The 15,367-nt window shown below is 51.2% G+C and overlaps 1 protein-coding gene across 1 annotated transcript; it reads right to left on the minus strand.

The window, feature by feature from the left end:
* Positions 1-924: 924 nt before the first annotated feature.
* Positions 925-7,274, minus strand: HMOX1 (heme oxygenase 1). Its single transcript, XM_084268724.1, has 5 exons — positions 7,140-7,274; positions 6,694-6,814; positions 3,828-4,319; positions 3,142-3,250; positions 925-1,671 (listed from the first exon to the last, which is right to left on the minus strand). The coding sequence occupies exons 1-5, from the start codon at positions 7,169-7,171 to the stop codon at positions 1,535-1,537; spliced, it is 891 nt and encodes a 296-aa protein (XP_084124850.1). The 5' UTR covers positions 7,172-7,274; the 3' UTR covers positions 925-1,534.
* Between the last annotated feature and the right edge of the window lie 8,093 nt (positions 7,275-15,367).

Here is a 15,367-nt window from a genome sequence, read left to right on the forward strand (position 1 = left end):
CTCAGCAGGACCTGCCTCCTGATTCCTGCTCTCTGAGCAGGTTAAATGATGGTCATTAAAACAGGTTGGTAGGAAAGCGTGTCTTTGGGATTAAGGTCACAGCCAGAACAGGCAGCATCATAGTGACATGTTGATCACAGAGGCTTTCTGGTAGCAGGAGAGGAGAGGACTCTGCTAACAGCCTTCTAGGTCCTTGCTGTGCTACACCTGAACTGCAGCTCCTCCTGTAGCGACTCCTGTGTTAGAAGACCCTCTGAAGCGGATGGGGCCTATGGCCACAACAGTTCCTGGCCACAAAGCCAGACCTTGGACATGCCTCAGCATGACGCAGGGGAGGCAGGCAGTGTCCACGGGCAGTTCCAGCAGCGCCCAGTGTTCAGGGCGCCTGTGGCAATGCTGAGTCCCGGCAGTAAGGCAGGATTGTCACCGAGGTGAGGGTGTGCAGTCAGAGGATCGAAACCTCGTGTGCGGTTCATTTCTGGGTGGTGAAAACATGCTTGCTTTGCTCATTGAAGTTCTTGCAAAGGCAGGCTGGCACCGGAGCCCTGAGCCGGCAGCGCTCAGGGAGGGCTGTCCTGGTTTCGGCCCGCTGAAGGTCCCATCACCTTTTGCTTTTAACAGAGGAGCAGCCAGCTCTTACACATGGCTTCCACCCCTTAAAGTTACTTCGTACGCTCGCAGAATTTTGTGGTATTTCTAGAAATAGAGACCAGCATGTAGGAGCTGAAGAAACCTGCCCCAGCTTGTAACATGTTATTGTTAGCACTGAGTGGGAGCAGAGCCTGGCTCTGATGATAGCTCCCACTTCCCTCTATTGTAACATCTCTGGAGCCAGCAGCTCCAAAAGGCACAGGACTAGGAGGAAGGCAGACACCTCTTTACTCCCCAGGTAAGGCTTTAGCAATAGGAAACACCAGGCTGGAAGACTTTACATTGAAGTTTATTATGTGTATAAATTATCTAACGAGACAAGAAAATGACAGTGTATCTTCAAAAACCGTCTTCTGCTTTAAAAAAAAAAAACACAACCCCCCCAAATTATTGGAAAAGGAATTAACAAAGACCTACTAGTGTCATACAAAACAGTCTATAACCCGCAAGAGCCGTGTGGCTCCACAGAAAAAGTGATCACAGTATTATCTAGCAGTATGAAAACGATGAGCAAACAGAACTCCGTGAAGCATCGTATTTCTGAGGAGATGCAGGTGTCAGAGCTGCATTTCTGATCCCATAGGATTTTTTGCAGGCACTCTGTAAAGCAATGACAGTTCTTGACCATTGTTTTTAGCCTTTTCTACCCTCAGTTTTCGGTGATAAAGTTAGTCTCTGAGAAGAACTTGCACCAAGCATGGTAGGGACTTTGTCTATGTCCCCTATAGCACTTCCTTTGATTTCTGTGAAAAGTCTCCTAATATTAGTGGCAGAGCCAAGATCACAGTACCCAGTGAGGGGGGATTTCTCTCAAAAAGACTGGGGAAGGTGGATTAGTTCAGGGTGAGGGAAGGCACAAAGAGAAGGTGAAGCTTTTTCTTCTTCACATGGCAAACAAGCCCACGGCAACTGTCGTGGCAAGGAAGCTGAGTGCCAGAATCCATCGCACCAGGGGAGTGGTGAGCATCATGCCTGTGCTTCCCCTGTTTGTTGTCTTGCTGTCTTTCCCAGGCACCGGACCTAGATGAGATAGAAAAAAAAATAAGCAGATGAGACCAAGCTGAGGCATAAAGCTGTGCTGCTACGCCACGCTTAACTCTCCCCTGTGCTGAAGCAGACCCTGCTGGAGCTGTCAAGGGAGGAAGCTCACAGCCTGGTTGGAGTTGGGAAACAGTAGCAGCAGATTCTCCTGTCCTGGGGTAGGTGAAGAAGAAAAGGAGCAGACTTGACCTGGGACTCACAAAGACTCACAACCTCTCTGCCCGTACTTGAGTACGTGCCTCTTCCCCTGTCTCTTTACAGGCTTATTAAATGCACTGCCCAGCTCCATCAAACCCCTGATGGGTGCAGAAGACAGCCAAATACCTAAGCCACAATTTTAAAAGGCAGTTTGTCTCTGACATCTTATTGATTTAATTGGTTAGGCATCGAGTCACCTTAAACAAGCAGTCCTTAGCACTCCAGACACATAATTTTCCCTGTACCCAATTCAGGGGGAGAGTCCTCATCCAGCACCAAACTTTTCTGAAAATCCTACTTCGGAGTGTATTGGGAAAGGAGCAGCAAAGCTTCTCAGAGAACTTTCACTGCCTTTAGAGCAACTTCTTTGGTAAGCTTTACTTGCTAGAGATGTGGAAGATGATTTGTTTTTCATTCTTTGCCACGGGAAAACTGATTCAATCCAGTATGCACTATAAAACACACCACCTCCCTTTTAGTTTTAGAATGGGTAGTTCATGAGGGCTTTATTTATTTGAACCACGTGTTATCACAGGGGAACCACTCTCCTCTGCAAACATCTGAGCCTGCACCTCAGTTTCAAATCTGGCTCCCTGAAAAGGGATGGCCTTGCTCAGAGCCACTGTTCAGGCTTTGCCAGCAGATGGAGCTTCTCCAGATGTGCAAAGCCCATGGGCGTCCTCTAGATCCCCCTTCCCAGCTGCCTACACTTTGCCATCCAGAACAGTGTTCGTTATAAACCCAGCATGCTGTTAGGAGTGTTTCAATCAATACTTCTGGAAGGCTGCAGAATGGCCAGAGAAAGATTTAGTTCAAAAGCACAGGCTGTTGGATATGGCTGTGTGAGTAGAGGAACCTTCTGTCAGCATCACAGCTGATCTGCTGGGCCCAAAATCGCAGCCTTTGCTTCTGTGAACTGAAGGGCAGTTTTCCCGTGGTCAAAACTTGGGATGGATGAATCTTAATACTTGCTAAAACCTAAGAGGAGGAGAGGGGACTCTCTTCTTGTACAACTCCCTCACTGACACTACTTCTTGAGAGCTCAAATGTGTCATCCTTGCTTTGTCACATCTAGAAGCAGCTTTGGTGCACCAATGCCCCTCCTTGCCCTACCTGCGGATGTCTGGAGAAGAGATGGAGCAACCACCTCATGCTCATTTCTCAGTGGCTTTTACAGACAAGAACAGATGAAGGTAGGAGAACAAAACCACTTGGGACAATGTGAAGCACCTGCCACTGCAAGTGCCTTACCGTGCTCGTGTGATTTGTTAGTGTTCCTCGTGCGAAGCTCTGCCTTTGGCTGCACAGGGTGACCATTCTCCAGGCCCTTAGACACCAGCTCCTGCAGCGCCTCAAACACCTGAGAAGAGGGAACACAGTGTCATTATATGGCCTCCTCTTCTTTCACTGGACCCCTTGCCCCTGCCTCAGGAACTAGAGGAAGACACAAGCCTTCAGTCCAAATCTCTTGGCACTTTTTGCATAGAAAAGAATCTGCTTGTGGCACCAGCAGCATGTCATTCAGACTCCTTGTTCACTTCACAGGTTCTCTCTGAAGCTTCCAGCTCAGGAGAAGGCTATTGCCCATCTTCTGAGAGGAAGGAAGGCAAGGTACCTTTGCAACTAGTCAGCATCCACAGAGCACCTGTGGAACTCTGCTATAGAGGTAGGATAGCTAGGTGGTGGTCCCAGTGTAAGCACTCATTTATATCTGAATGAGTTCAGACCCTGGGGGAGGGAGAAGAACTTTTAGGAAACCAGCTTTTTACTAGGCTCCCAGGTTGGACAAGTGTAGCCATCCAACTCTGACTAGCTTGTCCTAATCCACAACTTCCCAGAAGCTCTAGAGCAGAAATACCGGCTCTGCCTTTTGCCTGTAGCTATTATCTTGGTTCAGAGAGGGTGTGGGCAGACAGAGCCGGATGGTTGTTGCTCACCTGTATATTTAGCAGGAATGCTTTCTTGGCTTCCTCCAAGACTCTGTTCTTAGTGGCAAGATCCATCTCCAGGGCATTCATGCGGGAGCGATAGAGCTGCTTGAACTTGGTGGCATTGGAGACTCCATCGAATGTGAAGAAAGCCAGCCCTTCCCCAGTGCTGGGCAGCTGGAGGGCCTTTTGGGCAATCTTCTTCAGCACCTGCCCCCCAGACAGGTCTCCCAAATACCGGGTGTAAGCATGGGCCACCAGGAGCTCTGGGTGGTTCTTGCCTACGTCGTGGAGCCTCGCAACGTATTTCTGAGTAGCCTCAGGACATGGGATCTCTTCCCTCCAGTTGCTGCCGTAGAAGTACTCCAAGTCTTTCTCCAGGGCAGCTTTCCGGTGCAGCTCCGCCGGAAAATACACAGGGGCATAAAATGGGTTGTCCTTGTTACGTTCAATCTCTTCCTCCAGCGCAGAGTAGATGAAGTACAGGGATGCTGTAACCAGCTGAAACAGAGAGAAGAGGATGAGGTTACAGGTGCATCTGTCTGTCTGCTTCAGGTTTTGGGGGTAGATTCCTGCTAAAGAAAAAGTTACACATGTGCACACCCAGTATGGATGTCTGTGATGCAGGAGGTTGCCCACATGGAAAACTGAACTGCAAGGTGTGGTGAGACTATGTATGGCCCTTTCCCTTCTGCTTGAGGCAGCAGCAAGTAAGGCCTTTGCCCTTTTCCAGCATACTGGTTGTACCTGCCCTTATAAAGCCGCTGCCTTCCCCTTCAAGTTAAAGTTCTTGCAGCTTCATGTAATGGAAACTAGAGCCCTGTGAAATCCTGCCTGGTCTGTTCTCTCTGTTCCCTCACTCAATAGAGAGGGTATTCCCAAAGGTACATTGTCTGGGGCATTGTTCAGATCTGAATGCTTCAAGATGTGGCTTCCCTTTATGGGACCTTATGAGATGATGACACACTCATCCCCTTTATTTTTCAGTGTGTTCATCCTGTCAGCATCCCACCATCGTGGGAACTGAGGCACCACCACTCTCCTCGTTCAGGCTTGCAAGCAGGGTTGCCTTCTTGGTTGCCCCGAGGAGAAAAGATAAAAGGGTGCTGGAAGCCCAGCCTGCCTCTGAAGGAACACATAGCCCCCTTTGTGAAGGGGGCTATGTGTTCTCTTCTCTATTCTGAAACCGCTGTTGTTTTTCCCAGCTTACGCGATAGTTTCTTCCATCTGCCAGCTTTTCCACGTGGCATAACACAAGCTAGCTGTGTTCTTTCCTTCCCCAGGCACTCTGTTTTCAGAGGCTGTACACGTATTTACACCCACACCACCCCTTCTGTACACTGGAATCCCTTATCAGCATCAAAGGGTAAAACATGCAGGTATTGTAGTACAGGTGAGTCAGGTTTGGGGGCGGGGGCAGGGGGGGAGCATAATGCTGACAACAGGAAAGGAAGCGGTTTCCTCTCCCACAAAGCAATCAGTTCTGCAGGGTTAAAAAAAAAAGAAGTTGCTGTTTCAACTTTTCCCCCTTGTGCCAGCAAATAGGACTTTGATAAGCAGTGCCTGGTTGTGGAAACAAGCACTCTGATTCTGGGGAGTCACGTGTCAGGGTAGATATATAGGTTTGCCAAGAGAGTAAACAAAAACAGAGGTTTTTAAACAATAACCTGTTACCCATCTTACTGGAAAAGAAACAAAATGCAGAAACATTGCCTAACAAATGAAGAAAATACAACTTGACTGGTTGTTTTCAGGGGCAGCTGGTGGGAAATGTGGCTTTTGACCTCTGTCGTTACCTTTTAAAAGCCATGTCACGTCTCGCTCCCCCTGACAGCACGTAAACGTCTTCTAAGAAACCCAGTGGTATTCCCACAGGCCTGACTGCCTGTGCTGCTGCCAGCCTGTCTCCACGTTCCCTGCCCGACCAACGCCACATTTCTAACAGCAGGAAGTCAGCACCTGAGATTAAATTTCTGCCTAAGTATCCTGAATGCGACCTGCCAGAAACAAGTAGTCTTTTTTTCCCCTGCTCTTGTGGATTTATTTGCCAAGGAACAATTCAACAACAAAGCAATTAAACTGCAGGTTGGATCGGTAGCTGTTATTTGCAAGCCCATGCGTCACGTCCTATAACCTCCCAGGAATTTCTGGCCCAGGTGTGTGCTTTGTTTTTGCTCATGGCTTTGTCATGTGGCTCAGATCCCGGGAATTGCATATGTAGCCAGGCTAGGCACAGACTAAAATCTGCAAATGTTTCTCCTTTATCTTAAAAAAAGCAACAGGCTTCAACCTGTTTGCAGCAGACACAGCTTGCTCCAACTCAGTCTGCTGCTGAGTTGTTAATTGTTTATGATTTCAGTTCTGGTGTAACCCAAGTCACAAACACTGCCAAGTTCAGTGCCAGAGACCATCCCACAGCCTCCCTTTCTCACTATTCCATCATCACTTCCAGATGTAGCTGCTTAGTGTTGTAAATTTAGTATTCTACAACTTTTTGGCATTTCAGCCGCTCATGTATCCACACATAGTAGTACCTCTGTTAACTATCATTGCCAATAATTAACACACAGGCATTTATGAAGAAAGAGAAAAGCAGTTGCATGAATCCCTTCAAGCTCTGTCTTTTTATCCTGCTTCAGCTTGGCTGCCCATCCTGACATGCACAGCCCTGCCCTGCCTTCTGCAGGAGAAGCTGCTAAGATCTTTAGGGTGCTGGAGTTTGATGGAGAGCATGTTTTACATGGGAGGTGCTGACACCAGACAGCTGTAACGCAAAAGACCTCCTTCCCTGTGCCATCCCTCTCCTCCTCCCCTTCAGACCCTGATCTAACAAAGTATGGAAATCCCAACCCCAAGCAGTGCTGCTGCGAAGTACCTTAAACTCATGGAGGGACACCTGCCCCTTCTGGAAATTCTTCATGAACGGGGTGTTCTCTGCCTGCTCGTGCACCTCCTTGGTGGCTTCCTTCAGGAGCTCTGACAGGTCCTTGGACATGCTGGGGAAGAGCAGCAAAACAGATGTCAGTGCTGTCCCTCTCAACTGGCAAAATGGATCTTAGCTCTCTAGGAAAAAAGGGGGAGCCTGGGACAGCAGGAAAAGGAGCAGAGCTTTCCCAAGAGCCACGAGTGGGAACAGGGGAGCACCAACATCCCAAACTCCATCCCGAATGCAGAGGACTGACAGACTCGGTCCAGAAGTGAAAGCAGCAGCATACCATTCCCTACAAAGCAGAAACAGGAACAGCATGCCAAAAAACCAAAGGCAGAAACACTGTGCTCTTCTGGTGAAACACTTCCCTCTCCTTCCCATCCTGCTCTCACCTTTCACAGCTGCGTGCCTGGGAAGTTTCCATTATTCTCCTCTTCGTTTCACTGCTCCGCTTCCCTGCTGTTGTGTTGTTGTGGTGGTGGTGGGGTTTTTTCCTTGCTCGTGCTTTCCTCCTTCCCTTCTGCTCCTGGGACAGTGAAGACTCTGAGCTGTGCCGCCGGGCTCCCGCATCCAGCTTTATACAGCCAGCCCACGTGAGCAGCAAACCGCTGACCTCAGTGTGAGCACAAACTTCTCGCAACACAACTGCACTTCCCTTCCCAGCCTGGCTGTCACCCGCTCCTCGCCTGCACCACAAGGGACCAGAAGGAAGTCACCCCCTTTGTCCTGACTTACTAAGCAGAAACAAGAGGATATCTGGAAACTTCTCCTTCAAGGGTGCCTGGCTCTGTAACCCTTTCTGCACCCACGGTGGGCAGAGCCCAAGTGCTGCTGGAGGTGCTGGCTGTGCTGGGGGTGGCAGGGTTGGACAAGGAGAGGTGGATTTACAGGGCTGGTGCCTGGTGCAGGGCACGCAGCCTCCTCTTCCTCCACCCCAGTCCGTGCCCAGCTGCAGCCTGCCTGGGCAGCTAAGACACCTCCTGTCCTCATCTGCCCCAGCACAGCTCGGGTATACATGTCTTATTCCCCATGACCATGCACATCTTCAAAGAGTCTCTTGGGGACTGCGGGCTGTGTGATGGGGAGCTTGGTGCTACAGGTTAGGAGCATAACCCTTCTGCAGCAGAGAGCACAGCAGGGACCCTGGAGCACGTATCAGTCCTGGGCACGGCAGGTAACCCAGCTGCTGTGGCACTTGAATGCACCGGGTCAGGTCTGCAAGTGCCAGAACTGCCCTTACACGGTGCTGGGCACTGGTCAATAGACCTGTCACTGCATGGGGCCAGCACCATTGTTCCTGCACCTGTGAACAGAGAAATCTTTTCCACGCTCCCTTGGGCACGGGTAGAACACGGTCTGATCTGTGCAGAGCTGGCTACTGCTGTTACCACAGCTGCGTGCAGGGCCATGGAGAACAGTGCTCCATCCCCTAGATTCCCAGAAGGCTGGGTAGACTGAAAAGATGTGATACAAGACTTAAAGGGAAACTGAGGAAGTCTGCAGAGACTTTCCATGCAAATAATTTCTCTGATTTGGGTAAAGGGAGTTGGACAAGGTGCTTCTGCCAGTAGCTGGCTGCTCTGCTGTTTCGTCTGCTGGTCAGTGAGGCAGCTGAGAGATGCAGTCGGGCCCTTCTTTTCCAACTGTAGCTGTGTGGGAAGCAGGGCTAGCCAGGATGGACAATGCATTGGCCAGCTGTGCTTCAGGGTAAGTGCAGATTTTGTGCTCAACCCAAGGAGCAGGGCACTTCCAGCCACCATTCTCCTGCTGCTGTGGGGGTGAGAAAGCCCCATGCCACAGGCATGCGTGGGTGGCAGAGAGCCTGCAGAGGAGGGGGAAGTGCTGTAGCATCTTCTGTCCGTCTGTCCCCTCTAGTGAGTCTGCTCTGGGACTTTGCAGGTGGGTGCTGCCGTCCCAAGCCGTGCACCTTGCATGTTCCCCTGTGAGTGCACCTACACAGGGGTTTGGGGCTGAAGTCAGAAAGCTGTGCTGGAGGAAGCTGTGCTGGAGGACACACGCTTCCACACTTGTTTTTTGACTCGGTCAGACATCTGGCATGCGGTGCAGTGCTCAGGAAGGATTACTCAGCGTTTCCACCCTGACTCAGCCAGACTTTTCCTGTCTTGCTTTTCGACTTTTAAAGCAACAGTGTGCGCTAGCAAAAGCTGCCGCGTTCCAGTCCCACGCCACTGCAGGCGACTTGCTGCTGGTTCACTTCTTTTACTGTGCAGTAAAATAAATGTGTCAGGATGTCTGACCCTTTGAAACAAGTGTGACAAAGCCCCAAACACAAGCCCCCTGAGAGAGGGCTCCTGCGTGTAGGAGCAGAGGGCTGTCCTGCAGACATTGATGCAATTTTGTCCCAGGGGCAGCTACAAACGGAGGTTTCCCTCTGGCATTGCACCTTAAAGCTCATGTGAAGTTTTTTGTCCTTTTCAGTAAGTCCTGTTCGGTCACGGAAAGGTGGAACACAGATTGAACCTGTAGTTCTGGTGAAGGGAAGTAGGGAACATATAAGAATGAAAATGAATAATATTAATAATTTTATGACTATGAAATAATATGAAAAAAACTCAAATCCTCAAGCCCTGTTCCTCCTTTCACTGCTGTTCTGTAGCTCTGGTAATGTGCGCAGTTTCTTCCCAAGGACTTTCTGGTTGCTTTCAGGCCAATGCTTTTGTCCCTTGCCTGCCTTCTTCCAGGAGGCTGCGTGCTTGGAGATGCTCAGAAGGATACATCCAAAAGGTCCTCCTCCTTCCTTTTGATCCAGGGTTGAGGAACTTGCAGATTTGAGGGCAGAGGTAAGAGAGAGAGGGTGCCTAGTCATGTCACTACCATTCCAGGTAGAATACTTCTTCCCAGGAAGAAATCCTGGCTCATAGCCACATTGTCCCAGGACAAGGAGCCTATGTACCTTCTTCTGGAGCTTTGGGCCTGACCTTCTCCTGAGCTGGTCATAAGACATAAGGTCCCAACTGCAGCTCACCTCAGCTGTGAGCTTTTCCATGGGTGCAGACAAGCAAACTGTGCTCTGTAACTGATTTATGCTGCCTGGTGTCTGGCTGATCAGGGTTACTTGGGATGAAGCAACTGTGAGACCAGGCCCAGCTCTCGGAAAAGGCCCCACATGCCCCACAGCAAGATGGAAGGAGAACTGAAAGTGGGGTGTCATCATCTTTGCAGTTGCTGGCCTGGGGCATTTCTGGCCCCATCCAGTGCTCTGCAGTGAGGATTTGTATTGCTCCTTCTGCGCTGTTGCTAAGCAGTGTGGGGAGGTTAATGACACTGAGTGTGCTGGCAGAGACCTGCAAGGGACCTCTCTTCCTAGAAGAGAACTTGGGAAACTGACACTTGGGAGCGATGCACAGGGAAGGAGATGTGTGTGTCTAGTAGAAAGAACAAACTCCCAGAGCATTTCACCCTGGGCATAGGGAGCCATGGGAAAGCAGAGGCCAGCCCGCACCCAGGGCACCAGGAGGCTTTCCTTGGACCTCATCAGAGTGTGAGACCTGTGGTCTCCACCGTGCCAGCCAGCAGTCCTGCCCTGTCACCTACTCCTCTTCCAGCAAGCAGCGGCTGGGTGGTGCCAGAGCTACTTGCTGTGAGGGCAATGCACACAGGCACCGAGAAACTGCCCAGGAGACTTCTAGCAAAGATGAATCAAGTAGCCTCGGGCAAGATATTTGTAATAGTTCCTGCTGGGCTTAAAAGCCGCCATCTGCACAGCCCATCCCCTGAGAAAATGCTTTGTTAAGAGACAAGTTGGATGGTTAACAGCAGAGAGTGATTGAGGGGTCAGCATTTTCATCAGGGAGAAGGAAGTGGGGGATTTTCTCCTCTTCCTACACTTCACAGCCTTTTCTGCCAATAGATTTATTGTCAGAAACATCTGGTTACTCAGGTAGCCCCAGAGCGTGAAGCTGACTCTCCTGCACCCGCGTGGGAAGTGCCGCTGCTCCATGCTGGGCTCCAGCAGGCATCTCCCAGCACCTCAGCTCAGCTCAGCAGGGAAGGCAACTCCTGGTGAAAACCATCCTTCGCTGTCTCTGAGGGGTTAATGGGCTCTCTCAGATCATGACACAGCAAAATGCAGCTGCCTGGCTTGCTCCCAGACAGCTGACTCAGTAACCACAACTTGCTGTGTAATGGCAGGGGGAGAAAAAAAACCCAGAATGGTGATAACTGCTTGAAATGACTTGCTGAAGAAGGGAGTTGGTGCTGGAGTCTACGGGGATGTTCTGTGGGTTAATCTGTGTTTACCGAAGGAAGATTGCCCAGCCCAGCCCAGCCCTGGCAGAACTGACTGTGCTCGCTGCCGTCAGCATCAAACAGTCCACGTCTAGATCAAAGATACAGGTGGAAAAAGGAGGCCAGGGAGAAAGAGAGGTCGGGAGTGCAGTCAGCTGGAAGTCTCCATGGGGAGCACAGGTACAGCAGCTGGCCTCCAGACTGGCACTGCTGGTCCCCTCTGGAGCATCCTATAGATAGATGGGGCTGTGCTGGGCAAAGCCCACACGTGGGAAGCCCAGGCACTGGTGTGGTGGTGGACACAGGTGCAGGCAGATTCCTCAGCAAAACTGACACAGAATGACAAAAATATTAAGTGCAGATGAGATGATAGACATGTGGATACGTGAGTGCTGCGGCGCATGGGTGTCTCCAGCTGCGGCTCTGAGCTGGTGGGATCAGAGCAGGGAGGAAAAGGGAGAAGAAGATGAGCAAGCTCCCCACAAGGCAAGTTCCTGCTTAGTGGCCAGAGACCCAGGGACAGGCAGTGACATAAAGCCTGCAGCAGGTCTCCCTAGCACACTGGGCTGAAATTTCGGGGGAGGGTGCACAGAGCCCACCACACTGCTTGGAGTCTGGGTGCTGGTGGGGACTGACCCTGTGCACCGCTGGGGATTTGCTTTGGGAGCAGAGCCAAGTGTGCAAATAAAAACCCCATCTGTGCACGTCTTTCTCCGTGCCGCCTCCTTTGTTTCAGCGCCACAACCGTGTAAAACAAAGTGTGCCCTGGCTGCGAGACAGGACAAGCTGTGGAAATCTGGATTTGAAAAATCACAGGGAGGACCTTGTCCCGCAGCTCACCCCGCCTTCCTCAGGGGAGGGGAGGAGACGGAGCTGGAAACCAAGTTTTGCAAAGAGAGTGAGACCCAGAGACACACTCCCAAGGTTTCCCAAACCACCCCTGCGTGTTCCCCTGCCCCTGGGGTACAGGAGACGTGTCCTCCTCCTGCATGGGGCTGTGGGCAGCTGAGGCTGTTTCTGGAGATTTCTCCAATTGTCCCAAGAAGCGGAACTGGAGCCAAGAGCAACAGCTGCAATCTCAGGGCTGCGCACAGGAAACCGCCCCTTCATAAACAGCCTCACGTGGACCCTGCTCCACCGTGACTCAGCAAAAAGAGTCCCTCCACCACAGCCGAAACCTTTACTCAGCAATACTGGGGTATTCAGCCTGACCTTGACTCAGCAGAACGCCCAGGCTGGGTAAAGGGTGAATCAGCATTATCTGGAAACAGGCTGCAGGGTTGTGGGGCAGAGGGAAAAGCAGGGAGTCCTGGTGGGACACGTGGCATCCCTGACGGTGGCAAAATGCTCCCCTGTGCTCCCCTGGCAGCTGCACTGGTGGGGGCTGGGGGGGGGTCAGACAGGAAAGGTCAGAAATGCTGGTGTCCCAGGCTGGGAAAGCTGCCCACCTCACTGACCTGGGGACATGAAGGATGCAGTGACCATCTGCCCTGAGACTGTGACAGTCCCTGCTAAATACAGGGGTTGGGCTGGAGGCATGGGAACACTGCTCTCAGGAACACTGGTGGGCACCCGGCTTCACCCATGCTGCTAGAGATCACCATGCCCAGGAGACACAGGGTGTGGGAAGGGGTTTATTTTAAAGGCTGGCATGGAAGGCATGTGGGATTTGGGTGGCTTACCCACAGCCATACAGGGTGTCTGCGGCAAAGGCTGCATGTCCCCCGTCTCCCTCTCCCTTTGTCATCATTCGTTACAAAAGGTCACTCCAGCTCAGGGAAGAGTGAATTTAAATGACTGAGCTGTTACTTGGAAGAGCTTTGCTTTGAAAGCTTGATGCTACAGGCTACGGAGAAGGGACAAGAAGGGAGGGGTTATCACGGGCAGGTTATTTCTTCAAAGCCCTTCATTTAGGGCTCAGTGTTGGAAAGCCCCCTTGCACCCCGTGCTTGCAGACCTCAGTAGCTGGTGTAAAAGGGGAGTAACATCCTTCTTTTTGGGGAGATCTTCCCTAGCATCCTGGGCACCCAGGAGCCAGCCCCTCCGCTGGGGCTGTTGGCACTGTGCGGCAGACATCCCCTTCGCCTTGTGCAGCAGGACCTCTCTCTGGGCCGTGTCTGTGGCTCCTTGTAAGCTCGATAATCGTTAACAAGAACACCAGGTTTGGATTCACATGCTCAACTGCTGGGTGCAGCCTGGCAGCAGATGCAAGAGGGACCAAAGGTGTTTGGCATGGGGTGGGCCACCCCCTTACAGCTCCACTGGAGTGTGTGGGTGATGGTGTGAATCGATGCACAAAACACAACCCTGCCTGGAGGCAGCGGGGATGGGCAGAGGGGAGCTGCTGGCAGTGACCACCCACGCCCCAGATTTTCTCTTTTCTTTTTTCTTTTTTTTTTTCCCCTTTCCTATTTGGACTGAAATTGCGCAAAGGAGCTCAGAGAAATTGGCACCTGTCTCCTACAGAGACTGCCCTGGTATTTAAGGCCCTTTATTTTTTTAAAATTTTTTTTTGTGATGGAGGAGCTAAAAATATCACTGAAGTGCCTTGCAGCAGTTTCTCTAAACACAGCTTTTCCTGCTGCTCTGTGCTGGACAAACAGCCGCCCATAAAGCTGCAGGAAAGCCACGTCCTCGCCTCACCCCACCGTCAAATTCACCTTCCGCCTGGGCCATGCTTTTCTGCTGAGCTTGGCCAGGAAAGCCCAGCGCCTGGAGACTGGCACCCATGGCTGTTCTAGGGTGGAAGGGAATTTCTAATCCCCCCAGCTCCTCCCCGAGGAAATCCCTGCTGCAGAGCCTGTCACCCTAGGGGGTCTCTCTCCAGGGCTGAGCCCCCAGCCTCACTGTTGCAGAGTGAAACACCTCCGCACCCCCCTGTCTGGGGGCTCCCAGCAAGGACCGAGGTTCATCCCTGCAGAAGCACCGCAGAAGCCAGAGCTGCAGCGAATTCTCCTACCTAAGGGTTATGATCCCGTCCCTCCCTCAGCCATCTCCATCCCTCTGACCGCTGACAACCCCGTCGGGTGGGGGAAGCGAATCTGCCCACTCTTGCAGTCCCCACCTGCTGTGGTTTCTGTGCACCCTCACATGCACGAGACTTTGCAAGGATGAAGGCAAACAGGAAAGAGGAAGCTTCTGCTTACAAGCCCGTGCCCCTGCCTCCCTGTTTCCCAGGTTTTGCTGGTCACTGACACAAAGCAACAAGGACATTTCACTCAGCCCACAGCAGAGCTGCTGGGTGCTGTTGGGATGCTCAGGTACTGTAGGAGCAGGCAAGTCAACAACAGAGAAACCAGAGAAACCTCCTGAGGGCTATCAACCACCTTGGCATCACCTCTGCTGCAAGAGGGCACCTCTGTCCGCATAGTTTGTGAAGTATCTCCAGGAGAAACAGAATATAAATAGGCTGGCTGCCAGTACAGCTCCTTGTGTTGCACCTTTCCAGGCCCACCGCCCACCTCCACTCCCCTGCTCCTATGCATTGGGGCACCACCTTTTCTTCTCATGTTTCTACCTTCTTCTATTCTACTGCTATTTATTTGGTCTCTTTCTTCTCTCCTTGTGCTTCCATTTGCTTGTACCCTCACACAGACATAAATGAGTTACCTACAGAAGTGTTCTCCTTCCTCATTTCACCTTTCTCCGCTGCCAACCAGCATCCCCTCCCGCCTTACGTCTCTTCCCAGTATCTCCATCTGCCCTAAGCAATGCCACTAACAGCGATCTGCAGGGGAGGGGAAGCGACTTGATTCTCATTTTTTGAAGGAAGGGGGAATTTTCTTATAAAAAAAAACCTTTGAGGAAGTTTTGATGTGGCAGAACAACGTGAAAGTCCTTGTGGGATGGAGAACAGCCAGTGTACTAGCAAGGGACACTTCTGCACTGATTTGTGAGATGACGTGGTGGGAAATCAGGAAATATTTTTGTTAACTGCTCATTTAAAAAAAAATAATCCCTATACTATTTGGAGGTTAGTAGTAGCTAAAAGAGGAGCGTGTATCTTTTTGCCTCTACAAACACGATGCTGGTATGCCAAGAACCACACAGCCCAAACATCATGGAAATTCTCATGAACTTTCAGCGTGTATTTAGGTTTCGGAGATGCGGGGCAACTCTGACCCAGTGCAAGGAAGTTAGGCCTTTCTTCTGCATACAGAGGAACAACCACTCTGGGTCATGCAAAAGATCCATCCAGGTCAGGATCCTGTTCCCAGTGTGGTTATTAATGGATGCTTAGGCGCAGCGCATGCGGCCCCGTGCCGGCGCCGCGCTTGAATGCATGTCCCAGGGCGGTTGCTGTGTGAGTCCGCACTCGGATAATGGCTGAGGCACAATACTTAGAATAAGGGAAAGCTTTGTTTTGTTTGGT

The sequence above is a fragment of the Gallinula chloropus genome (genome assembly GCF_964237585.1).
Source record: "Gallinula chloropus genome assembly, chromosome: 1".
Lineage (NCBI taxonomy): Eukaryota > Metazoa > Chordata > Aves > Gruiformes > Rallidae > Gallinula > Gallinula chloropus.